The 26,730-nt window shown below is 49.6% G+C and overlaps 2 protein-coding genes across 2 annotated transcripts in view; both read left to right on the forward strand.

Moving 5' to 3' along the window:
• LOC147625463 (integrator complex subunit-like protein) overlaps positions 1-26,730 on the forward strand; it is a 146,472-nt gene that overhangs the window by 87,715 nt on the left and 32,027 nt on the right. The window lies entirely within an intron of this gene.
• On the forward strand, positions 8,132-8,833 carry LOC147625465 (uncharacterized). Its single transcript, XM_086818831.1, has one exon. The coding sequence runs from the start codon at positions 8,132-8,134 to the stop codon at positions 8,831-8,833; it is 702 nt and encodes a 233-aa protein (XP_086674957.1).

Here is a 26,730-nt window from a genome sequence, read left to right on the forward strand (position 1 = left end):
GGACCACATCACTTAGACAGATCTGGGAGAGATTGGACCAGAGACAGCTAGGCAGACTACTACTAGCACTACAGAGACACAGGGAGATCTTACTTCAGACACCTGTACATCATAGCGGAGGAAGACAATCCCAGTTGACTGACTTCTCCAGACACCACGGCTACACCACAGAGAGATCGCGGCCATTCGGTCTCGACACCAGAGGAGGTCGAGGAGCAGCTGGCACATTTTCGCTCTGATCCAGGACGCATGTTCCAGACATTTACGGCATCCTCAGATCGGATGTATGACATATTGTACCCAGACTATGGGACTGGATGGAGTTAGGAGTAGATAACATATCATACTTGTATCACCCCTTCAGCATATAGAGATGCATTAGTAGCCCTAGTACTCCATCCACACCCTCTCGTTTGTACACCACCATTGAGTCCCCTATGGTCGTGTTGTCATACTTGTACATTTTATTCTCACTCCACATTTTCCTCTTGATGACTGGAGGAACATCATTGTACTACTTGTTTGTCTCATAGGCCAATTTTGGCCTTTTGCAGACGTTAATATATCTTTCTTTCTTTCTTTCTTTCTCTCTCATACCAACTGTTCTGGGGCATGTTCCCAGATCGTCTCCGTGTAGGCTGACTATGGGGATATGCCTCTGATGCTGCAGCATGAAGCGTCTCTATCAATATCTGAGTGAGCTCATCTAATGGCCGTCCCGGCTCCTCGGCACATAAGCGTTTGTATATCTCATCCGTGTACACGGTGTCAGTCTCCCTCGTAAAGATATAACGAGTGTGTGTGGAGACTTGTCCCAATCGAGCGATGCTGAACTGAAATGTGAGAGTGAAGGACAAGATAGCATGATCCACTGCTATTCCAACCGGCCTAGTGCCTACCATAAAATCCTGAAAAGAGGGAATGAGACTGGCCTGAGCCATAACATAGTCCACTGTACTAGCACCATGCCGATGTGGAAAGCTAGTGAAACCGCCCGATGTCGGGAATCTCTGTAGGCCATTCAGGATGGCCAATCCATGTGCAGTCTCCATGTCTATCAAATACCGCCCATACACTGTATGTTCCTCATCCTGGGAGAGTCTAGATAGGCCCATATCCCTAACATCAAGCTCCCTCAACATCTCCTCTGAGGTATCATAAAATATTGTCTGGTTATGGGCGGTCCTGGCATTGAAGTCCCCCAAGAGAATGATGTCACCATCCCTGGAGAACTCCCAAATGTCATCATCCAAAATAGAAAAGGGAGACTGCCCGCTAGGTGATGCATACACTAATGTACTAGGAGAAAAATAGCATATAGCAATGTAGAGATATCTGCCCGTCTCTGCCCTCAGTCTAACCCACATGTACCTAGCCTGCTCATCTCTGCGGACTATATGTATCAGTGGCTGTAGCTCCTCTCTAAACAATACTGCCACTCCTCCTGAGCCCCGTCCTCTATGCTCTGAACGAGTCTCCTGTCTACAAGCTCTCCCCCATCGGTATCCACTAACATGTGGCATGGACTGTCCAGGAGCCTGATGCGTCTCACAGTAGAAGATGATGTCCCTCCCAGTGAAACTATCCTCAAAAGCCCCTACATCAAGGCGTAGAGATCCATTACAATTCCAAGTAGCAACTTTGAGTGTAGTCCCATAGGTCTTGCGCCGTCATGAAGAGCGCCTCTCCATAATCACCACTCTACCATCTCTATAGAAGGCCACTTTCCCTTTCTCTCGGGCTGCCCTTATCTCGGGCATAACTTCTTTCATGTGGGCAAGTTGCGAGAGTGTGAGGTCATCTCCAAGGAATATTCCCGTCTTCTTGTGTGCGTGGCTTCAATGCCCATCATAGAGAAGAGCTCCTTGGTTTCCCCTTCCGCATCATCACGGTCTTTTAGACCGGACACTCGTACATGTAAGGCCCGGGTCTTCCTCCTTTGCTCCTCTTCAAGGGTCATGTTGATGATGGTGGGAGTGGGGATGGGTGGCGATTCTTTACCTTTCCCTTTCTTGGCGACCTCGATCCATTTCTCGGCCTTGTCCATCGTCTTTTGTGTCTTTGTGATCACCTCCACCCATGAAGATGTCTACTCTTTATGTTGCTCCTCCTCCTCTCGAATGATCCTCATTTGTTCCTTGATGGTATTCAGCTCTTCAATAAAGGAGGGCTGAAATTCTCCATCCTCAAGCTTGCTTTTTGAAGTGGCTTCCAACTCCTTTTTGAGGGCTGAGATTTCAGCCGCTTGACTTTTAGCATGCAGTTTGGCCTCCACTAGTTCCTCCTTTAAGGCTGAAATCTCAGCCTCTTGCTTGGATGTTCTCAACTCGAGCTCTTGGATTTTGTCAAATCCCTTCTGGAGTTTGGAGAGGCGGTTTATGATTGCGGTAATGGAAGAGTCGACCATCTTCTTGTTTTCTTTGATAATTGTACCGAGCTTGTCCTCCACTTTCACGAGCTCCTCTTTAAACCCGGTCTTGGCCATGACTTTTTGCAAAACTTCCCACAGCCAATGGATTGGAAATTAATCCATGACACAAGCGCGAACAGCAGCAGCAGGGAGAGAGAGGGGGGGGGTTCAAGCCATGTAGGGGAAAGAGAGAAGAGAGAAGAGAGAAGAGATTCAGCAGAGAGAGAGTTATGTTGCTGCCTTGGGGGCCTGAGGAAGGGCGGAGCAGGGGAACAGCGAGAAAGAAAGAAAGAAAGAAAGATATATTAACGTCTACGAGAGGCCAAAGTCGGCCTATGAGACAAAAAATAATACAACTGTGTTCTTCCGGTCATCGGAAGAAAAGAAACAAAAGAAAAAGTGTGCATGTGTTTGGATACAACTGTGAATCATCATGGATCGGTGGAGCCCATATACAAACAACATAAGGGGGGTGGGGATGTGGATGGAGTGCTAAGGCAAGATGCATCTCTATATGTTGAAGGGGTAGTACAAGCATGCTATGCAGATCTATGTCTAACTCCATCCAGTGCCATAATAGGAATATAAGATATCATACATCGCCGATGCTGAGGCTCTGAATGGCATGAACATGTACCCTGAGTCTGAATGAAAGCGAGCTAGCCTCTCCTGTGTCTCCATCTGGTCTCATTCGGATAGCTGCTATCTCTCGGTGACGGAGTCGGGGTGCTCTATGTCCAATCTGTCTAGGTCTCCTCCTGGCTCTCAATTCCTCTGCTCTCTGTGTGGTCACCCCACGTGGTACATCAGCTGGCACTGGCATAGCTCTCTGGAAGAAATCTGTGAGCTGGGACTGTCTCCCACCCCTAGTGGGAGCGGGTGTCTGGAGGAGTCTCTCTCGAGAACTATGAAGCTCTAGTAGTAGTCTGCCAAGCTGTCACTGGTCCGAGGCCTCCATCAACTGATGTAGTGAAGAGTGCTCCTCAAACAATCCTGCATATCTATCTCTGACCCCCTAGTGGGCTCTACATCTACATACAAAGTGATCCTCAGTCTCCACCTCCTCGCGGCACAATCTGCATATCCTTTCAGCTCTTGGAACCCGTGCCGCTCTCCAAGCCTCTATCTCTAGCTGATGTGATGAGACTCGTAGCTGTCCAATAGCAACGCGAGAGCTGTGTGGCATGTATACATCCATATACCGCGGTCGATGTATAAACCCATCCCCTAAGATGCTCATAAAGTGGTCTCTGTAATACTGCATCTTCGGTGGTAGTGGGCTCTCTGGTGCTGTCCATGTCTCCTGTATGTAGCGCTGCCATATGTCCTGTCTCATCACTCTGTTCCTCTCATTGAGAGAGAGGTAACCCCGTGGAGCAGACTCATCATACTGAAAGGGTGGCAACCGCTCAATGTCTATCCCATGATGTGAGAACCACTGTAGCATCTGTGCATACCAAGATCCAGTGTGTCCAGCCTCGGCCAGCTGTCTGGATGCCTCAAAAGCTCGGCGGGATAATCTCTCCGTGGGCATCTCCCTCATCCTGTATATAAAGGAGATCGTCTGGAACAATGCCTCCACTGCCATTCGACCACCTCATCAATATAGAGCCCAAAGAGCGTGGGGGAGAGCGGGCACCCCTGCTTCACACCAATGGTGCTAGCAACTGTGTCGGACAAGCCTCCTGGGTATCGGACTCTCCCAAAGACCTGCTCATATAGCTTGTATATGCCCCACATCATGTCTGAAGGTATGCCTAGTGTCTGTAGTCGCCGAAAGAGGCGCTCTCTGGGCACAGTATCAAATGCCTTGTGGAAATCCACAAAGCAACAATAGAGCCGTTGCCTCCGTGCCTTGGCCTGATCAATCAGGCACCTCAATGTAAAAATGTGGTCGATGGTCGAGAAGGCTCGACGGAAGCCTGCCTGGCCTGCTGCTCTCAATCCCCCAGCCTCTGCATGAGTGCTCAGCTCTGCCTCCAAAACTGCCCCGTATAGTTTGGCCAATATATGGCCAATCATGATGGTCCTGTAGTTCCCGGGGTCTAGTACATCTCCCGCTTTATGGATCGGCACAATAGTGTGCATCGTCCACTCAGCCGGAAACCCCTCTGACAGAGCTCTGTTGAAGAGATGAGCAAGAAATGGTGCCAAGGTATCATGAGCATAGATGAGATGCTCTCCCTGTAATCCTGTATGATCTGTCGCCCGTCCATGTTGGAGTCGGCATATGGCCCTCCTTACCATAGGTGGGGTGAAGAAGGTGGCGACTGTGGAGCATGGCTCTGTGGGCTGTGGTATAGGGGGCTGTGAGGCACATCATAAAGTCTCTCTGCATATGTCTACCAGGTCTGAGAGAGAGAGAGAAAGAGATGCGAGCGAACAGGCGGGCAGGGGCGAAAAGGGAGAGAGAGATGAGGATCAGATTACAGAGAGAGGTGCTCATGGGTGTTACCACTCATAGACAGTCAAGGATTACCTTCCGGCACCTAGTGCGACGGAAGAAGAGGGCTTATCTTGCTTTCGTTACTGCTGAGATGGTAAGGAAAGCTATTGACAGGATGAGGACTGGGAGAGCATATGATCATGATGGTTTGGTAGCAGAGCACTTTATTCATGCCAGAGATATGCTTGCAGAGCTTATTGCTATGATGTTTAACTGAGCCATGTGTGAGGGTTTTCCTGAGACTTGGAATATGTCCACGATTGTGCCTATCTTCAAGTCAGGGGATCCCATGCTTCCTGGGAATTATCGTACCATCATGATTGGTCACACATTGGCTAGATTATATGCATCTATTCTTGAGCAGGAGTTGAGTAGATGGGCAGAGAGAGAGGGCATATGTGCATCAGGGCAGGCAGGGTTCAGGAGAGGTTTCTCCACTCTTGACCATATCTTGACACTCAGAGCTATTATTGAGGAGGGCAGATTATATGGCAGGAGGATTTATTGTTGCTTTATGGATTTCCGCAAAGCTTTTGACACAGTACCGAGAGCCAGACTGATGCGCAGACTACAGGAGATGGGAGTGCCCACAGAGCTGATTTGGGGAATCATGGCTTTATACAGGACAGTTGTGGGGCAGGTACGTACTACTCAGGGTATATCTGAGATGGTTCACTCCACTATTGGGGTGAAACAGGGCTGCCCCCTTTCTCCCACCTTATTTGGGATGTAGGTGGATGAGGTTTCGGACTATGTAGAGCGGGAGGGTGACAGAGGAGCACAGCTAGCAGGGACATGGATTCCGCTGTTATTGTATGCTGATGATATTGTGCTGATCTCAGATTGTGAAACAGGGCTGCCCCCTTTCACCCACCTTATTTGGGATGTAGGTGGATGAGGTTTCGGACTATGTAGAGTGGGAGGGTGACAGAGGAGCACAGCTAGCAGGGACATGGATTCCGCTGTTATTGTATGCTGATGATATTGTGCTGATCTCAGATTCTTCAGAGGGGATGCAACGTCATTTGGATGCATTGCACACGTTTGCAGAGGACAATGGATTGTCTGTTAACCTTGGTAAAACCAAGGTGATGGTGTTTAACACCACAACACAGTGGGTTAGGAGGTCAATACCCACCTTTACATATGGTCAGGAGACAGTGGAGTATACAGATGCATATACGTACCTTGGTGTGGTTTTTAGTGGCCCCCTATTTTCCTTGAGGAGAGCAGCGGAGACCAGATTGACCAGAGCTTATGCAGCATTGGGGAGACTAGAGAGGATGTGTTCGCAGGTTCAGTTTCAGGAACCTTGAACAAAGCTCTGGCTCTTTGACACTTTGGTCACTTCAGCCACGCTGTATGGAGTGGAGATATGGGGACCCTCAGTGGATCACCACAGCCGAGCTGGTAGCACTGATAGATGGAGATGTATGGAGAGGCCCTTGGTTTCTATGATTTCCCGGATGATTAGGGCCAAGCCCTCCGTACCACATGATATTACCCGTGCAGAGATGGCCCCCCCATGGGTAGTAGAGCCACTCACTCGATTAGTCTCCTTTATACATAGCACTTGGGCTCTCCCTAGAGACAAATATGCTCGCTTAGCCCTGGAGTCTTCACGACAGTTGGCATCACAGGGAGACGGATCATGTTGGTATGCACGGATGACAGCTTGGTTCCAACTGCATGGCTTTAGTATGGACAGGCTACCTCCATTTCGGATGCACCCTCCCTCTCTCTCACATGGGCAGAGATTACCAGACTTATCAGGGAGGACTTGACTCAGCTGGACATTAGGAAGACATGGATATAGCCAACACACGAGCTTGGTACGAAGATGGCTTTCTATAGAGATCATCTTCTCCAGCTCACGGAGGATGGGTTTGTGATTAGACCCAGCTACATGGATACTCATCTTTCTCATGGGGTACGGTGTGCTATTGGTCAGATGCGCACATCCTCACACCAGCTAGAGATTGAGACTGGCAGATTCAGAGGAGTACCAGCTGTTTGTCAGCTGTGCCAGATGGAGCCAGAGACAGAGTTACATTACATATGTCACTGTCCAATATATTATGAGATACGAGGCCGTTTTCACTGCCTGTTCAGAGAGGGCTTTCCACTTTCTAGAGTCATGAGATACCAGGATCAGAGATGCCTCGGATTGTACTTGTTGGAGCTGCGTAGACATAGAGAGGGTCTCTTGAGAGGGAGGGGATCAGAGAGGGAGAGACACCTACAGAGGCAGATTACAGACTTCTTTCGACCAGAGATTGAGCAGTCAGGCCAGCAGGCATTGCAGCTAGCCGCAGAGTACAGCCGCACCAGAGGTACACTGATTGATCGGGCTATAGAGCTGGTGCTTTCCAGGCGCCCCAAGATGAGAGGCCCATCTCGACATCGGCGGAGACTACAACAGAGGATCAGGACCATACTAGCACGACATGGGAGACGTCCAGTCAGAGTACTCACCATGGAGGACATTGAGGATATCCGCCATCGACCGATGAGAGACATCTTTGGATAGTGATGTGTATGATGGTTACCTTTGTTGCTGGAGTTTTCCTCCCAGGTGTTATCCATTGGGAGCTCCTAGTACCGTACTTTTTCTCATAGTTGTTTCAGTTTCAGTTAGTTGTTTAGTTGTTTTTAGCTTTCCTTACACAGACATTGTATCAGATCCACCAATTGTTGTAACCTTTTTGGTCTCATAGGTCATTTTGGCCTTCTGAAGACGTTAATATATCATTTCATTTCATTTCTCATATACGTGACATCATACGTATACCTAGGGGTGACCTTCTCTGCAGCAGCACCATGGGTTCAAGAGCCAGAGCTAGATTGACACGGGGATAAGCAGCATTGGCTATGCTAGAGAGACAGTGCCACCAGGCGCATTTTCAGGAGCCCCGGACCTATTTGACACATTAGTCGCACCGGCACTGATGTATGGAGGAGCGGTATGGGCGCCAGGCCTTGCTACCCATTGGTGGACACAGATAGAGAGACCATAGGCCCTCATGATGGCACGCATGATACGTAGCAAACCGTCAGTACCTCATGACATTATCCGAGCAGAGTTTGTTGCGCCTCCTATGATGGTAGAGGCCATATTCGAGACTATATGCCTGCTAGACAGATTCAGAGAGATGCCACAGGATAGATTGTCATACAGAGCTTTTGAGGCATCTAGACAGCTGGCTGAGGCAGGAGACAGAGGATCATGACCATATGCACAGGTCACACATTGGTTCTCACAGCATGGCCTAGACATGGATCATCTACCACCATTCCAGTATGACAGGGATGCACCACATATCCGTCTCTCTCATAGTGAGAGGAACAGAGTATTGAGACAGGATCTATGGCAGCTCTATACACGAGAGACATGGATATCGCCTACACAGCCTCTTCCACCGAAGATGCTATACTACAGAGATCACTTCATGAGTATCACTGATGATGGATTTATAGAGAGGCCTAGATACATGGAGGGCTTTTTACCACACGGCTATCGAGTGGCTATGGGTGAGCTCAGAGTTTCATCACACCGATTGGAGATTGAGACTGGCAGAGCAGCACGAATCCCCCGAGAGGAGAGGGTATGCAGATTGTGCAGAGAGGAGGTGGAGAGTGAGGAGCATTATGTATGCAGATGCAGAGCATATACAGCCATCAGAGATAGATATCCCATTTTATTCAGAGAGCCACATTCCCTACGCCAGATCTTTGAGACAGCAGACCAGCGCATACTGGGGAGATACATTCTAGACATACAGCGCCACAGAGAGACATTATTACAGGCTCAGACAGCTCCAGAGGGGGGGCGACAGACACAGATTACTACATTTTTTCAGAGATCCATACCCCTCCCAGGCCCTACACGGCAGGGAATTACTCTCCAGAGAGCAGAGACACTTAGAGCCCGCAGGAGACAGAGGACACCTGGCTTTCGGACACCACGCCTATACTAGAGAGAGATGACAGAGATCAAAGCTCAGTTTCATAGAGAGGGTGCGGAGCGACTGGCTCGCTTCAGAGCACACCCAGGCATGTTCTTCAGGGAGCTGTGGACACCCCCTTCACTGATGTATACCATTTTATACCCCCAGTATGGTACAGGATGGAGCTAGCTATGTTGCATATCATGATTGTATACTCCATGCATATAGCTTTGCATTCTCCTAGTAATAGAGCTCTATCCCCTGCACACCCAGATTCAGCTTTTTTATTCAGTACTTTTTCATTTTGTTGGGATGACAGAGGATACCCCATTCAGGTACTCCGATTTGTCTCATAGGCCGAGTTCGGTCTTTTGGAAGACGTTAATAAAATCTTTCTTTCTTTCTCTCTCTCTCTCTCTCTCGCTGTTCGCCCGTCGCTTCACTGTTCGCCCCTGCTCTCCGCCCTCTCTCTCTCTCATTGTACTACTTGTTTGTCTCATAGGCCAATTTTGGCCTTTTGCAGACGTTAATATCTCTCTCTCTCTCTCTCTCTCTCTCTCTCTCTCTCGCCCCCCATCTCTCTCTTTCTCTCTCTCGCCCTGCTTGCCGCCGCCGCCCTCCCTCCCGCATGCTGTCCCTCTGTTCGCCCTGCTCGCTTCCGCCGCCCTGTTAACGCCGCCTGCTTCCTCCCGCCTGCTGCCCTGTACGCCGCGCAGAACCTGGCAATGCTTGCGCCCCTTTCCCCACCCACCCTTGCTCAGGCCCCCAAGGCAGCAGCATAACTCTCTCTCTCTCTCTCGGTTCTTCCATGGCTTCCCCCTTGCGCAACCCGACGAAGGCGACCTTTATGGTCACAAACAAGAGGATAACAAATGTGGAAAAGGAAATGAAGGAATGGAAGGCAAAGATGGAGGGATGGTGGAAGGAGAAAGCCAACTTTCTCCAAATGGTATTCAATGAGGGTAAGCGGTGGAAAGAGGAGAAGGAGGACCTCATAGCGGAAGTCAAAGACCTTCACGGGGAAGTCAACATGCTCAAAGGCGTAATTTCAGCTCTTCAGAGGGAGCTTGCAGAGGCCAAGGCAAATGGTGGACTTGAAGAAGGTGAAATTCAGCCATCCATGATAGAAGAGCTCAAGGTTATCAAGGAACAAGTACGGGCAATTAAGGAAGAAGAGAAGCAAAACGAAGCAAAGACTTCCTCATGGGTGGAAGTCATCACCAAGACGCAAAAGAAGATGGATGAAGCGGAGAAGTGGATAGAGGTCGCCAAGAAGGGTAAAGGTAAGGAGATAACAACCCCTACACCTACAATCATCAACATGACTTTGGAAGAGGAACAACGAAGACGTACACGTGCTTTGCATGTGAGGATTACCGGCCTTAAAGACGGGGATAAAGTTGAAGAGGAGGTAAAAGAGCTTATGGTGTTGATGGGGATTGACAGTCCGGCCCACGCAAAAGCCTAGAGAGTGGGCAAAAAAAGCGGAGGCAACGGGGAAACATCAAAGGAAAGAGCTCTCATACTTCGCTTCCCCTCTATTGAGGCAAAGAAGAAGTTCTTGAAGAGACGACCCACTTTAAAGAATACAGGCATTTTTCTTGGTGATGATCTTACTCTTTCACAGCTTGCACATATGAAGGAAGTTATGACAGAGATTAGAGCGGCAAGAGAAAAGGGAAAGATAGCATTTTATAGAGAAGGGAGGGTGGTCATCGTGGAGCGACGCTCTACATGACGGTGCGAGACCTATGGGACCAAACTAAAGCTGGCAGCCTGGAACTGCAATGGATCCCTCAGACTTGATGTAGGTGCCTTTGAGGACAGCTTTAGAGATAGAGATATAGTCTTCTACTCGGAGACTCACCAGGCCCCTGGTCAGATGATGCCACAGGTGACAAGATACAGATGGGAGACAGCTTGCAGAGTAGGGACGAGATCGGTACATAGTAGTAGAGGATCAGGAGGGGTGGCAGTTCTTTTCAGGGAGGAGCTGCAACCGCTTCTACACATCGTTCGGAGAAATGATCAGGCCAGATATATGTGGGTGAGACTGAGGGCCGACACAGGCAGATTCCTGTATATTGCCATATGCTATTTTGCTCCTAGTACATCGACATATGCAGCACCTAGAGGGCAGTCTCCTTTCTCTGTGCTAGATGATGACATATGGGAGTTCTCTAGGGATGGAGACATCATCCTGTTAGGGGACTTTAATGCCCGGACGGGCAACCGCAAGACAGCCTTGTATGATACCTCGGAGGAGATGCTGAGAGAGCTGGACACTCTGGATATGGGATTAGACAGACGCTCACAGGATGTGGAGTGCACAGAGTATGGGAGATATTTGGTAGATATGGGGACTGCACATGGGTTGGCCATACTTAATGGCTTGCAGAGGTTTCCGTCAGCAGCTGGATTTACTTGCTTTCCACATAGACATGGTGCTAGCACAGTGGATTATGTTATGGCTATGCCCAGCTTTGTTTCATGCATTGAGGACTTCACAGTTGGATCTCGGCCCATTGGGGTAGTAGTGGATCATGCATTGTTGACATTGACTATCTCTTTTCACTTTACCACAGCTCAGAGAACACGAGGGGCAGATCACACTCGATATACTTTTACCTCAGAGACTGATGCTGTCTACACAGATGGGATTTATAGACGTCTGTACACAGAGGAGCCAGGGAGACCTTTGGAGGAGTTGACCCATATACTGACAGAGACTTTACATGATGCAGCGAGAGAGGCATATCCACATACTCAGCCTGGACAGAGACAGCGTTCTAGATGTATGCCCCAGAACAGTTGGTATGATGAGGAGTGCAGAGAGACCAGAGCCCGACTGCAGCGGGAGGTTGCTTTGGGAGTCACTACTCACCGACAGTCACGTATTGCCTTCCGACGCCTTGTGCGAAGGAAGAAGCGGGCCTTCCTTGCTCAGCTAGAGCAGGAATTATACCAGCTGTTCTTGAGCCAGGATTCGAGGGAGGCTTGGCGTCTGTTTCATGAGTCCTCCCCTGCTTTGGCCATCACTTCTACAGAGGTCTGGGGTAGTTATGCAGCATCTCTATATACAGTTCCTGGACAGACACCTTTTCCTGACCCGCCAGCACCATGCCCACAGACATGTACTTTCTTTACCGCAGAGATGGTAAGGAAGGCCATTGATAGGATGAAGACTGGGAGATCATATGATCATGATGGATTGGTCGCTGAGCACTTTATTCATGCGAGAGACATGCTGGCAGAGCTTCTAGCAGTGATGTTCAATCGTGCTATGTGCGAAGGCTTACCCGAGACTTGGAGTAGGTCCACCATCGTGCCTATCTTCAAGTCAGGGGACCCTATGGAGCCAGGGAATTATCGCACTATTATGATTGGTCACATACTAGCACGATTGTATGCATCCATTCTTGAGCAGCAGTTGAGTAGATGGGCAGAGAGAGTTGGCATTCAAGCAGAGGGACAGGCAGGGTTCAGGAGAGGTTTCTCTACTCTTGACCACATCTTGACTCTACGGGCCATTATTGAGGAGGGCAGGTCGCATGGGCGACGGATTTATTGTAGCTTTGTGGACTTTCGCAAAGCATTTGATACAGTGCCCAGAGCCAGATTGATGAGGCGATTATAGGAGATGGGGGTACCCACAGAGCTCATATGGGGGATTATGGCTTTATATAGATCAGTTGCAGGACAGGTACGCACCCCAGAGGGGGTCTCTACTTTGGTTCACTCCACTATAGGAGTGAAGCAAGGTTGCCCGTTATCTCCTTCACTGTTTGGTATGTATGTGGATGAGGCTTCTGACTACATTGAGAGATTGGGGGACAGAGGAGCCCAGCTAGCAGGTACATGGATCCCACTATTGTTATATGCTGATGATATTGTGTTGATCTCTGACTCCCCTGAGGGTATGCAGCATCATTTGGATGCTTTACATGAGTTTGCACATGATAGTGGATTGTCTGTCAACCTTGGCAAAACCAAGGTTATGGTGTTTAACACCACGCCACAGTGGGTTAGGCGATCAGCTTCCACATTTACATATGGGCAAGAGATTGTGGAGTATACAGATGCATATACATATCTTGGGGTAGTATTCAGTGGGCCAGTGTTTTCGATGAGGAGAGCAGCAGAGACTAGATTGACTAGAGCACATGCAGCCCTGGGTGGTTTGGAGAGGATGTGTTCGCAGGTTCAGTTTCAGGAACCTCGAACGAAACTTTGGCTTTTTGACACTCTAGTGACATCAGCTATGCTTTATGGAGTGCAGATATGGGGACCTTCAGTGGGACATCACAGCGCAGGCGGGTGGAGAGGTATGGAGAGGCCTTTGGTATCTATGATTGCTAGGATTATTAGAGCCAAGGCCGTGGTACCTCATGAGATTATTCGAGCAGAGCTGGCGGCTGCCCCTCTGGTGATTGAAGCTCTTACGAGATCAGTCTCCTACATACATGGCTTGTGGGATCTCCCCCGAGACAGATATGCACGCCTCGCCCTGGAGTCCTCCCGACAGTTAGCTTTACAGGGAGACACGGCTTGTTGGTATGGACAGATGACATCTTGGTTCCAGGCACATGGTTTTAGCATGGACAGATTGCCTCCCTTCCAGTATTCTCTGGAGGCACCCTCTCTCACTCTCACACGGACAGAGATTACCAGACTCATCCGTCAGGATTTAGTTCAGCTGGACATTAGGAGGACATGGATACAGCCGACTGAGGAGCTTTCATTTCATTTCTCTCTCTCTCTCTCTCTCTCTCTCTCTCTCTCTCTCTCTCTCTCTCTCTCTTCGCTCTTCGCTGTTCGCTGTTCGCTGTTCGCTGTTCGCTGTTCGCTGTTCGCTGTTCGCTGTTCGCTGTTCGCTGTTCGCTGTTCGCTGTTCGCTGTTCGCTCTTCGCTCCCCCCTCTTCGCTGCCCGCCTGCGCCCCCCCCCTCCCCGCCCTGCCCCCCCTTCGCTTTCGCTTTTGCCGCCCTGCCCCCCTTCGCTTTCGCTTTTGCCGCCCTACCCTGCCCTGTTTCGTTTTCGCTTTTGCCGCCTTGCGCCCCCCTTCGCCCCTGCGCCGCCCTCCGCCTCCCCCCTCCCGCCCTGCCCCCCCCTTCGCTTTCGCTTTTGCCGCCCTGCCCCCCTTCGCCCCTGCGCCGCCCTGTCCCGTTTCGTTTTCGGTTTTGCCGCCCTGTGCCCCCCTTCGCCCCTGCGCCGCCCTGCCCTCTTCACCCTCCACCTCCCTTTTCCCACCCACCCTTCCTCAGGCCCCCAAGGCAGCAACATAACTCTCTTCCCTACATGACTTGAACCCCCCCCCCCCCTGTTGCTATTGTTTTGCTCCTGTGTCATGGATTAATTTTCACTCCATTGGCTGTGGGAATCTGCAAAAAGTCATGGCCAAGACCGGGTTTAAAGAGGAGCTCGTGAAGGTGGAGGACAAGCTCGGCACAATTATCAAAGAAAACAAGAAGACGGTCGACTCTTCCGTCACCGCAATCATAAACTGCCTCTCCAAACTCGAGAAGGGATTTGACAAAATCCAAGAGCTCGAAGAGAGATCTTCCAAGCAAGAGGCTGAGATTTCAGCTTTAAAGGAGGAACTAGTGGAGGCCAAATTGCATGCTAAGTGTCAAGCGGCTGAAATCTCAGCCCTCAAAAAGGAGTTGGCAGCCACTTCAAAAAGCAATCTTGAGGATGGAAAATTTCAGCCCTCCTTTCTTGAAGAGCTGAATACCATCAAGGAACAAATGAGGATCATTCGAGAGGAGGAGGAGCAACATAAAGAGAAGACATCTTCGTGGGTGGAGGTGATCACAAAGACACAAAAGAAGATGGACGAGGCCGAGAAATGGATCGAGGTCGCCAAGAAAGGGAAAGGTAAAGAATCGCCACCCATCCCCACTCCCACCATCATCAACATGACCCTTGAAGAGGAGCAAAGGAGGAAGACCCGGGCCTTACATGTACGAGTGTCCGGTCTAAAAGACCGTGATGATGCGGAAGGGGAAACCAAAGAGCTCTTCTCTATGATGGGCATTGAAGCCACGCACACAAAGGCATGGAGAGTGGGAAAGAAGAGAGAAGGTAGTGGTGGCGAATCTTCTAAGGAGAGAGCACTTATCATTCGTTTCCCCTCCATGGAAGCGAAGGAGGAGTTCTTGAAGAGACGTCCTACACTCAAGAAGACGGGAATATTTCTTGGAGATGACCTCACACTCTCGCAACTTGCCCACATGAAAGAAGTTATGCCAGAGATAAGGGCAGCCCGAGAGAAAGGGAAAGTGGCCTTCTATAGAGATGGTAGAGTGGTGATTATGGAGAGGCGCTCTTCATGACGGCGTGAGACCTATGGGACTACACTCAAAGTTGCTACTTGGAATTGTAATGGATCTCTACGTCTTGATGTAGGGGCTTTTGAGGATAGTTTCACTGGGAGGGACATCATCTTCTACTGTGAGACGCATCAGGCTCCTGGACAGTCCATGCCACATGTTAGTGGATACCGATGGGAGACAGCTTGTAGACAGGAGACTCGTTCAGAGCATAGAGGACGGGGCTCAGGAGGAGTGGCAGTATTGTTTAGAGAGGAGCTACAGCCACTGATACATATAGTCTTGAGAGATGAGCAGGCTAGGTACATGTGGGTTAGACTGAGGGCAAAGACGGGCAGATATCTCTACATTGCTATATGCGATTTTGCTCCTAGTACATCAGTGTATGCATCACCTAGCGGGCAGTCTCCCTTTTCTATTTTGGATGATTACATTTGGGAGTTCTCCAGGGATGGCGACATCATTCTCCTGGGGGACTTCAATGCCAAGACCGCCCATAACCAGACAGTATTTTATGATACCTCAGAGGAGATGTTGAGGGAGCTTGATGTTAGGGATATGGGCCTATCTAGACTCTCACAGGATGAGGAACATACAGTGTATGGGCGGTATTTGATAGACATGGGGACTGCACATGGATTGGCAATCTTGAATGGCCTACAGAGATTCCCGACATCGGGCGGTTTCACTTGCTTTCCACATAGGCATGGTGCTAGTACAGTGGACTATGTTATGGCTCAGCCCAGTCTCATTCCCTCTTTTCAGGATTTTATGGTAGGCACTAGGCCGGTTGGAATAGCAGTGGATCATGCTATCTTGTCCTTCACTCTCACATTTCAGTTCAGCACCGCTCCATTGGGATAGGTCTCCACACACACTCGTTATACCTTTACGAGGGAGACTGACACCGTGTACACGGATGAGATATACAGACGCTTATGTGCCGAGGAGCCGGGACGGCCATTAGATGAGCTCACTCAGATATTGATAGATACGCTTCATGCTGCAGCATCAGAGGCATATCCCCATAGTCAGTCTACACGGAGACGATCTGGGAACATGCCCCAGAACAGTTGGTATGATGAGGAGTGCAGAGAGATGAGGATCATATTACAGAGAGAGGTGCTCATGGGTGTTACCACTCACAGACAGTCACGGATTACCTTCCGGCACCTAGTGCGACGGAAGAAGAGGGCTTATCTTGCTCGGTTAGAGAGGGATTTGTATTAGTTATTTATGAGTCAGGACTCAGGCGAGGCATGGAGACTATTCCATGAGCATTCACCATCACCAGCCATTACCTCCATAGAGATTTGGGGTGAGTATGCAGCATCCCTGTACACAGCAGAGCAGGACAGCCGCCCCTGCCAGACCCATCGGAACCATGCCCAGAGACATGTGCTTTCTTTACTGCTGAGATGGTAAGGAAAGCTATTGACAGGATGAGGACTGGGAGAGCATATGATCATGATGGTTTGGTAGCAGAGCACTTTATTCATGCCAGAGATATGCTTGCAGAGCTTATTGCTATGATGTTTAACCGAGCCATGTGTGAGGGTTTTCCTGAGACTTGGAATATGTCCACGACTGTGCCTATCTTCAAATCAGGGGATCCCATGCTTCCTGGGAATTATCGTACCATCATGATTGGTCACACATTGGCTAGATTATATGCATCTATTCTTGAGCAGGAGTTGAGTAGATGGGCAGAGAGAGAGGGCATACGTGCATCAGGGCAGGCAGGGTTCAGGAGAGGTTTCTCCACTCTTGACCATATCTTGACACTCAGAGCTATTATTGAGGAGGGCAGATTATATGGCAGGAGGATTTATTGTTGCTTTATGGATTTCCGCAAAGCTTTTGACACAGTACCGAGAGCCAAACTGATGCGCAGACTACAGGAGATGGGAGTGCACACAGAGCTGATTTGGGGAATCATGGCTTTATACAGGACAGTTGTGGGGCAGGTACGTACTACTCAGGGTATATCTGAGATGGTTCACTCCACTATTGGGGTGAAACAGGGCTGCCCCCTTTCTCCCACCTTATTTGGGATGTACGTGGATGAGGTTTTAGACTATGTAGAGCGGGAGGGTGACAGAGGAGCACAGCTAGCAGGGACATGGATTCCGCTGTTATTGTATGCTGATGATATTGTGCTGATCTCAGATTCTCCAGAGGGGATGCAGCGTCATTTGGATGCATTGCACACATTTGCAGAGGATAGTGGATTGTTTGTTAACCTTGGTAAAACCAAGGTGATGGTGTTTAACACCACAGCACAGTGGGTTAGGAGGTCAGTACCCACCTTTACATATGGTCAGGAGACACTGGAGTATACAGATGCATATACTTACGTTGGTGTGGTTTTCAGTGGCCCACTATTTTCCTTGAGGAGAGCAGCGGAGACCAGATTGACCAGAGCTTATGCAGCATTGGGGAGACTAGAGAGGATGCGTTCGCAGGTTCAGTTTCAGGAACCTCGAACAAAGCTCTGGCTCTTTGACACTTTGGTCACTTCAGCCATGCTGTATAGAGTGGAGATATGGGGACCCTCAGTGGATCACCACAGCCGAGCTGGTAGCACTGATGGATGGAGACATATGGAGAGGCCCTTGGTTTCTATGATTTCCCGGATGATTAGGGTCAAGGCCTCCGTACCACATGATATTATCCATGCAGAGATGGCTGCCCTCCCATTGGTCGTAGAGGCACTCACTCGATCAGTCTCCTTTATACTTAGCACTTGGGCTCTCCCTAGAGACAGATATGCTCGCCTAGCCCTGTAGTCTTCACGACAGTTGACATCACAGGGAGACGGATCATGTTGGTATGCACAGATGACAGCTTGGTTCCAGTTGCATGGCTTTAGTATGGAAAGGCTACCTCCATTTCAGTACTCCCTGGATGCACCCTCCCTCTCTCTCACACGGGCAGAGATTACCAGACTTATCAGGGAGGACTTGATTCAGCTGGACACTAGGAGGACATGGATACAGCCGACACAGGAGCTTGGTACGAAGATGGCTTTCTATAGAGATCATCTTCTCCAGCTCACGCAGGATGGGTTTGTGATTAGACCCAGCTACATGGATACTCATCTTTCTCATGGGGTACGGTGTGCTATTGGTCAGCTACGCAGATCCTCACACCAGCTAGAGATTGAGACTGGCAGATTCAGAGGAGTACCAGCTAAGGCCAGGATTTGTCAGTTGTGCCAGATGGAGCCAGAGACAGAGTTACATTACATATGTCACTGTCCAGTATATTATGAGATACGAGGCCGTTTTCACTGCCTGCTTAGAGAGGGTTTCGGACCACTTTTTAGAGTCATGAGATACCAGGATCAGAGATGCCTCGGATTATACTTGCTGGAGCTTCGTAGACATAGAGAGGGTCTCTTGAGAGGGAGGGGATCAGAGAGGGAGAGACACCTACAGAGGCAGATTACAGACTTCTTTCGACCAGAGATTGAGCAATCAGGCCAGCAGGCATTGCAGCTAGCCCCAGAGTATAGCCGCACTAGAGGTACACTGATTGATCGGGCTATAGAGCTGGGGCGGTCCAGGCGCCCCAAGATGAGAGGCCCATCTCGACACTGGCGGAGACTACAACAAAGGATCAGGACCAGACTAGCACGGCATGGGAGACGTCCAGTCAGAGTACTCACCATGGAGGACATTGAGGATATCCGCCATCGACCGATGAGAGACATCTTTGGATAGTGATGTGTATGATGCTTACCTTTGTTGCTGGAGTTTTCCTCCCAGATGTTATCCATTAGGAGCTCCTAGTACCGTACTTTTCCTCATAGTTATTTCAGTTGAGTTAGTTGTTTTTAGCTTTTCTTACACAGACATTGTATCAGATCCACCAATTTTTGTAACCTTTTTGGTCTCATAGGTCATTTTGGCCTTCTGAAGACGTTAATATATCATTTCATTTCATTTCATTTCTCTCTCTCTCTCTCTCGCTCTCTTCGCTTTGTTGTTCGTCGCCCTCTCTCTCTCTCTTCGCTGTTCGCTCGTGGCTTCTCTGTTCGCTGTTTGCCTGGGCTGGCTCGCCTCTCTCTCTGTTACCTGTTCGCTCGCCTCTCTCTCTCTCTTCACGCCATTCACAGCCTCAGCATCGGCGAGATGTATGATATCCTATATCCCTCTTATGGCATTGGATGGAGTTAGACATAGATCTGCATAGCATGTTTGTACTACCCCTTCAGCATATAGAGATGCATCTTGCCTTAGCACTCCATCCACATCCCCACCCCCTTTTATATTGTTTGTATATGGGCTCCACCGATCCATGATGATTCACAGTTGTATGCAGACACATGCACACTTTTTCTTTTCTTTCTTTTCTTCCGATGACCGGAAGAACACAGTTGTATTATTTTTTGTCTCATAGGCCGGCTTTGGCCTCTTGTAGACGTTAATATATTTTTCTTTCTTTCTTTCGCTCTCTCTCTCTCTCTCTTCACCACTCTCCCGCCTGGGCTGGCTCGCCTCTTTCTGTTCGCTGTTTGCCCGCCTCTCTCTCTCTCTCTCTCTCTCTCCGCCTCTCTCCCGCCTGGGCTGGCTCGCTATGCTGGCTCGCCTGCATTTGCACTAGGCCCTCCGCCTCCCTTTTTCACCCACTATGCTGGCCCGTCTGCATTTCCGCTAGGCCCTGCGCCTTTCTTTTCCCAGGCACCCTTCCTCTGGCCCTCAAGGCAGCAACATAACTCTCATTTCTCTCTCTCTCTCCTCCCTACCTGTGGGAAGTGCTGCAGAGTAAGCTCGAGGAATGGCTCCAAGTCTCCAAGAGAAGCTCGAGGCCCTCAAGACGGCAATGAAGGCACTAATCAAGGAGAACAAGAAAACATCCGATTCCAACGTCAATGAGGTGGAGAACAAACTACACCGGCACATCATGGCCCTCGAATCACGGGTCACGGACCTTGAACAAGAGAACACAGCACTCAAGGAGGAGGTGAGTGCAGTGAAAGTGGAACTGGTAGCCGTCAAGAACACCGAGAAGGAGGAAGGGGAGATCAATGACAACACTCTCACGGCCATCAAAGAAGAGATCTCCAAGGAGATCACAAAGGACATGGAGGGAAAACTCGAAGCCAAGCAGTCAGGATGGGTTGAGGTGGTGAAGAAGAACATCGAAAAAGAAGTGAGGAAGGAGACTCAGAAGAACACCAAATCATTCACACCACCATTGAGGAGGAGAAGATGAGGCATGCCCGCCGCCTCAACATTCGAGTCATTACTCTCGACTCCACTCTCGAGAAAGATGGACAGCTTCTATGCATGAAGCTCGGCTATAGGGAAGAGGACCCTCTCCCCTTCACCAAAGCATGGAGAGCCGGGAAAGACTCAACACGCAAGCGAGCCCTCATCCTACAGTTTGCAAGAGAGACGGAGAGGGTCACCTTCATGAGAAAGAGGGTGATTCTACGAGGATTACAGGGAGATCCCATCTATTTGGATGACGACCTTACAAGGATGCAGATAGAACATAGGAAAACATGCATGCCGAGAGTCCTACAGGCCCGGAAAGAGGGCAAGAGAGCATTCTATAGCGATGGCCGTGTCATCATGGATGGCAAGGCCACCGATTAGCGCCAGGCGGCCTATGGGATATCGGCTATGGAGGATCCAGATTCACAGATACATATAGCAGTTTGGAACCTGCAATGGAGCACTTTGGACATTTCCTGGGAGGATGGAGGAGGTCATGGAGGGACGGGACATCATACTACTTACAGAGACGCACGAGAGCCCAGAGAGCGGGCTACCCAAAGTAGAGGTATCAGTGGGAGTTTACATATAGGGGGACCACACGACAGAGCACATCGAGAGGATCTGGAGGTATAGCGGTACTCTTCAAGCGAGAGCTACAGGAGCGCTTACAGGTGGTAGCACATGACTAGGAGGCTAGATACATGTGGATTAGACTGCAACTCTCAGCAGACAGGGTATTATACATTGCTCTATGCTACTTCTCTCCTAGAGGATCGAGATATGCCATGACAGCAGAGGATGAGAGTAGAGGCGAGGAGGAGGACACAGGGCCATTGGGATGAGATCATACACTACTCCAACCTGGGGGAAGTCCTCCTTATGGGGGACTTCAATGCATGTACTCAGAGCCGACAGTGCGACATTTATGATTTCGAGCACCCCGAGGTGATGCACACACTAGAGGTGGAGGACAGGGGAGCCTGCAGGGTGTCAGAGGACATGGTGCCGGATAACACCAGATATGGTCATCACTTACTTGAGCTGGGAGCGCGACACCATCTCGTTATTTATAATGGGATGAGACAGTACTGACATGCTTTCTACGATGAGGGGGGGGGACATCATGGGGTCCATGGAAACCACAGAGGCAGTGACATCTTTCACCATCCCCCCCTGTCCTATTGGTGCGGATCACACGTACCTCTTACTGTCACTGGCGAGCTCCACACCTGCAGCCACACAGCCTAGGCATCGCATACAACCTTCTACTTCACCCATGACTTGGCAGACATATATGAGCATCATGTATATGACGGGCTATTCCAGATGGATCCCTTGTCACCTCTAGACACACTCACCACCCAGCTGTCATATCTACTACATACGGCTGCCACCCGCAGCTTCCCCCATCATACACACATTGCACATACAGATAGTTTAGGGTCCGAGCCAGACGGAGACCGAGAGCACCAGGCTACCAGACTCCCAGACTACATCAGAGGGAGATCACAGAGATATGGGCTCGACATCAGCACCATATCCAGGAGCGGCTAGCTCACTTACACTCACACCTGGAGATCATGCTCCGAGGTATTTTTGCCTCGCCATCGCCTATGTATCACATATTACACCCCCATTATATTACTGGTTGGAGCTAGACAGATCTGCATTGCATTCTTGTATACCCTACGCATATAGGTTGCATACTGAGCCTCTAGCAGTAGTGCTCCATCCATCACACACCCCCACTAGCTCAGTACTTTTTCATTTTGTTGGGATGACAGAGGATACCCCACACAGGTACACTGATTTGTCTCATAGGCCAAGTTCGGTCTTTTGGAAGACGTTAATAAAATCTTTCTTTCTTTCTTTCTTTCTCTTGTTCGCTTGCATTCACCCATGTTCGCTTCTGTTCGCTTGCATTCGCCCCTGTCTTCTCTGTTCGCCACCCTTCGCCCCTGTTCACCATCTTCTCTGTTCGCCGCCCTTCGCCCCTTCAGGTCTTTCTTTTCTTTTCCAGACAGTGTATCAGATGTCACATGGTTGGAACTAGGTCACTTTGGCCTTTTGAAGACAGTCCCAGTTCACTGACTTCTTCCAGAGATTGGCACCAGTAACCCAGCCACACACATTGGGAGTGACATCTCAGTGAGCGGAGGAGATTCGAGCTAGGCGACGACCCAGACTAGCCGGCTACTAGACACCAAGGCTACACCATAGAGAGATCGCGGCCATCCGGTCTCGACACCAGCAGGAGGTCCAGGAGCAGCTGGCACATTTTCGCTCTGATCCAGGACGTATGTTCCAGACATTTACTGCATCCTCAAATCGGATGTATGACATATTGTACCCACACTATGGGACTGGATGGAGTTAGGAGTAGATAACATATCATACTTGTATCACACCTTCAACATATAGAGATGCATTAGTAGCCCTAGTACTCCATCCACACCCTCTCGTTTGTACACCACCATTGAGTCCCCTATGGTCGTGTTGTCATACTTGTACATTTTATTCTCACTCCACATTTTTCTCTTGATGATTGGAGGAACATCATTGTACTACTTGTTTGTCTCATAGGCCAATTTTGGCCTTTTGCAGACGTTAATATATCTTTCTTTCTTTCTTTCTTTCTCTCTCTCTCTCTTGACATCCAGAAAAGACATTGACAGTTGTACATTGATTTGTCTCATAGGTCGAGTTCGGCCTCTAGTAGACGTTAATACAGCTTTCTTTCTTTCTTTCTCTCTCTCTCTCTCTCTCTCTCTCTCTCTCTCTCTCTCTCTCTCATAGTTGTTTCAGTTTCAGTTAGTTGTTTAGTTGTTTTTAGCTTTTCTTACACAGACATTGTATCAGATCCACCAATTGTTGTAACCTTTTTGGTCTCATAGGTTATTTTGGCCTTCTGAAGACGTTAATATATCATTTCTCTCTCTTGTGCACCTTGCCCGTCTCCCCGTCTGCCCGCATGTGCGCTAGTCCCTTCGCCTCCCTAATCCCATCCACCCTGTCTCCCTGTCCGTCCGCCCGCCTGTGCGCTAGTCCCTTCACCTCCCTAATCCCACCCACCCTTCCTCATGCGCCCAAGGCAGCAACATAACTCGGAGCTGGTAGCACTGATGGATGGAGATGTATGGAGAGGCCCTTGGTTTCTATGATTTCCAGGATGATTAGGGCCAAGGCCTCCGTACCACATGATATTATCCGTGCAGAGATGGCTGCTCCCCCATTGGTAGTAGAGGCACTCACTCGATCAGTCTCCTTTATACATAGCACTTGGGCTCTCCCTAGAGACAGATATACTCGCTTAGCCCTGGAGTCTTCATGACAGTTGGCATCACAGGGAGATGGATCATGTTGGTATGCACAGATGACAGCTTGGTTCCAGTTGCATGGCTTTAGTATGGATAGGCTACCTCCATTTCAGTACTCCCTGGATGCACCCTCCCTCTCTCTCACACGGGCAGAGATTACCAGACTTATCAGGCAGGACTTGACTCAGCTGGACACTAGGAGGACATGGATACAGCTGACACAGGAGCTTGGTACGAAGATGGCTTTCTATAGAGATCATCTTCTCCAGCTCACGCAGGATGGGTTTGTGATTAGACCCAGCTACATGGATACTCATCTTTCTCATGGGTACGGTGTGCTATTGGTCAGATGCGCACATCCTCACACCAGCTAGAGATTGAGACTGGCAGATTCAGGGGAGTACCAGCTGAGGCCAGGATTTGTCAGTTGTGCCAGATGGAGCCAGAGACAGAGTTACATTACATATGTCACTGTCGAGTATATTATGAGATACGAGGCCATTTTCACTGCTTGTTCAGAGAGGGTTTCGGACCACTTTCCAGAGTCTCATAGGTCATTTTGACCTTTTGAAGACGTTAATATATCATTTCATTTCATTTCCCTGTGGGAAGCGCTCCAGAGTAATCTCCGAGGAATGGCTCCGAGTCTCCAAGAGAAGCTCGAGGTCCTCGAGACAGCAATGAAGGCACTAATCAAGGAGAACAAGAAGACATCCGATTCCAACCTCAATGAGGTGGATAACAAATCACATCATGGCCCTCGAAGCACGGGTCACGGACCTTCAACAAGAGAACACGGCACTCAAGGAGGAGGTGAGTGCATTGAAAGTGGAACTGTTTTTCGTGAAGAACACCGATAAGGAAGAAGGAGAGATCAATGACAACACTCTCATGGCCATCAAAGAAGAGATCTCCAAGGAGATCACAAAGGACATGGAGGGAAAACTCGAAGCCGAGCAGTCAGGATGGGTTGAAGTGGTGAAGAAGAACATCTGTAAAGAAGTGAGGGAGGAGGCTCAAAGGGAATAACACCAAATCATTCACACCACCATTGAGGAGGAGAAGATGAGGCATGCCCACCACCTCAACATTCGCGTCACAAGTATAGCTGAGATACCCGACTCCACTCCCAAGAAAGATGGACAGCTTCTATGCATGAAGCTCGGCTACAGGGAAGAGGACCCTCTCCCCCTCACCAAATAATGGAGAGTCAGGAAAGACTCAACACGCAAGCGAGCCCTCATCCTACAATTTGCAAGAGAGACGGAGAGGGTCACCTTCATGAGGAAGAGGGTGATTCTACGAGGATTACAGGGAGATCCCATCTATTTGGATGACGACCTTACAAGGATGCAGATAGAACACAGGAAAACATGCATCCCGAGAGTCCTACAGGCCTAGAAAGAGGGCAAGAGAGCATTCTATCGCGATGGCCGTGTCATCATCGATGGCAAGGCCACCGATTAGCGCCAGGCGGCCTATGGGACATCGGCTATGGAGGATCCAGATTCACAGATACACACAGTAGTTTGGAACTGCAATGGAGCACTTTGTACACATCCTGGGAGGATGGAGGAGGTCATGGAGGGACGGGACATCATACTACTCACAGAGACGCACCAAAGCCCAGAGAGGGGGCTACCCAAAGTAGAGGGCTAGCAGTGGGAGTTTACATACAGGGGTACCACATGGCAGAGCACATCGAGAGGAGCGCCTACAGGTGTAGCACGTGACCAAGAGGCTAGATACATGTGGATTAGACTGCAACTCTCAGCAGACAAGGTGTTATACATTGCTCTATGCTACTTCTCTCCTAGAGGATCGAGATATGCCATGACAGCAGAGGAGGAATCTGGAGAGTAGAGGGGAGGAGGAGGACACAGGGCCATTGGGAGAGTCACCATATGCAGCCCTTTCAGATGAGATCATACACTACTCGAACCTGGGGGAAGTCCTCCTTATGGGGGACTTCAATGCACGGACACAGAGCCGACAGTGCGACATTTATGATTTCGAGCACCCCGAGGTGATGCACACACTAGAGGTGGAGGACACGGGAGCTTGCAAGGTGTCAGAGGACATGGTGCCGGATAACACCAGATATGGTCATCACTTACTTGTGTTAGAGACACAACGCCACAGTGAGACACTGATACGGACTCATACCACATGGAGGGGTTTGCGATAGCTCTAGCTCATTGATTTCTTCCAGAGATCTATCCCAGTGCCTACCCTGAACAGGAGGGGGTTACACTTAAGCGCGCTGCGGACCTCCGAGCCAGACGGAGACCGAGAGCACGAGGCTACCAGACTCCCAGACTACATCAGAGGGAGATCACAGAGATACGGGCTCGACATTAGCACCATATCCAGGAGCGGCTAGCTCACTTACACTCACACCTGGAGATCATGCTCCGAGGTATTTTCGCCTCGCCATCGCCTATGTATCACATATTACACCCCCATTATGGTACTGGTTGGAGCTAGACAGATCTGCATTGCATTCTTGTATACCCTATGCATATAGGTTGCAGACTGAGCCTCTAGCAGTAGTGCTCCATCCATCACACCCCCCCACTAGCTCAGTACTTTCATACTTTATTTCATGTTCATTTTGTCCTTTTTGTTTCTGGACATCCAGAAGACATTGACAGTTGTACATTGATTTGTCTCATAGGTCGAGTTCGGCCTCTAGTAGACGTTAATACCCGTGCTGGCAGCGCCGCCCTGTGCTCCTGCTTCCGTGCTGTGCACAGGCGCACTCCCACCTGGTGTTCCGCCCTCCTTGCTTACATTGCGCACCCCTGCTGGCAGTGCCGCCCTTCCCACTTGCCCTCCCTTTTCCCACCTGCCCTTGCTTAGGCCCCCAAGGCAGCAACTAGGGGAAATAACACAATGAACCTACAGGAGCTGGAGGCATACATCAAGACAGTGGAGGACAACACCAAGAAATTACTGGGCGAACAAAAGAAGGTGCTGGACAGGGTCCTGAACCAACATGAAAACAGTTGGAAGGCGTTCGCAAGGACATACAAGGAAAGAACAACAGGAT

Source organism: Cibotium barometz, chromosome 24 (genome assembly GCF_041138505.1).
Source record: "Cibotium barometz isolate CiBa-2024 chromosome 24, ASM4113850v1, whole genome shotgun sequence".
In the NCBI taxonomy this organism is placed as follows: Eukaryota; Viridiplantae; Streptophyta; class Polypodiopsida; order Cyatheales; family Cibotiaceae; genus Cibotium; species Cibotium barometz.

Bases quoted from the DNA above. Each gene is read 5' to 3' on its own strand.
- LOC147625465 (XM_086818831.1), top strand. From the start codon at position 8,132: ATGGATCATCTACCACCATTCCAGTATGACAGGGATGCACCACATATC.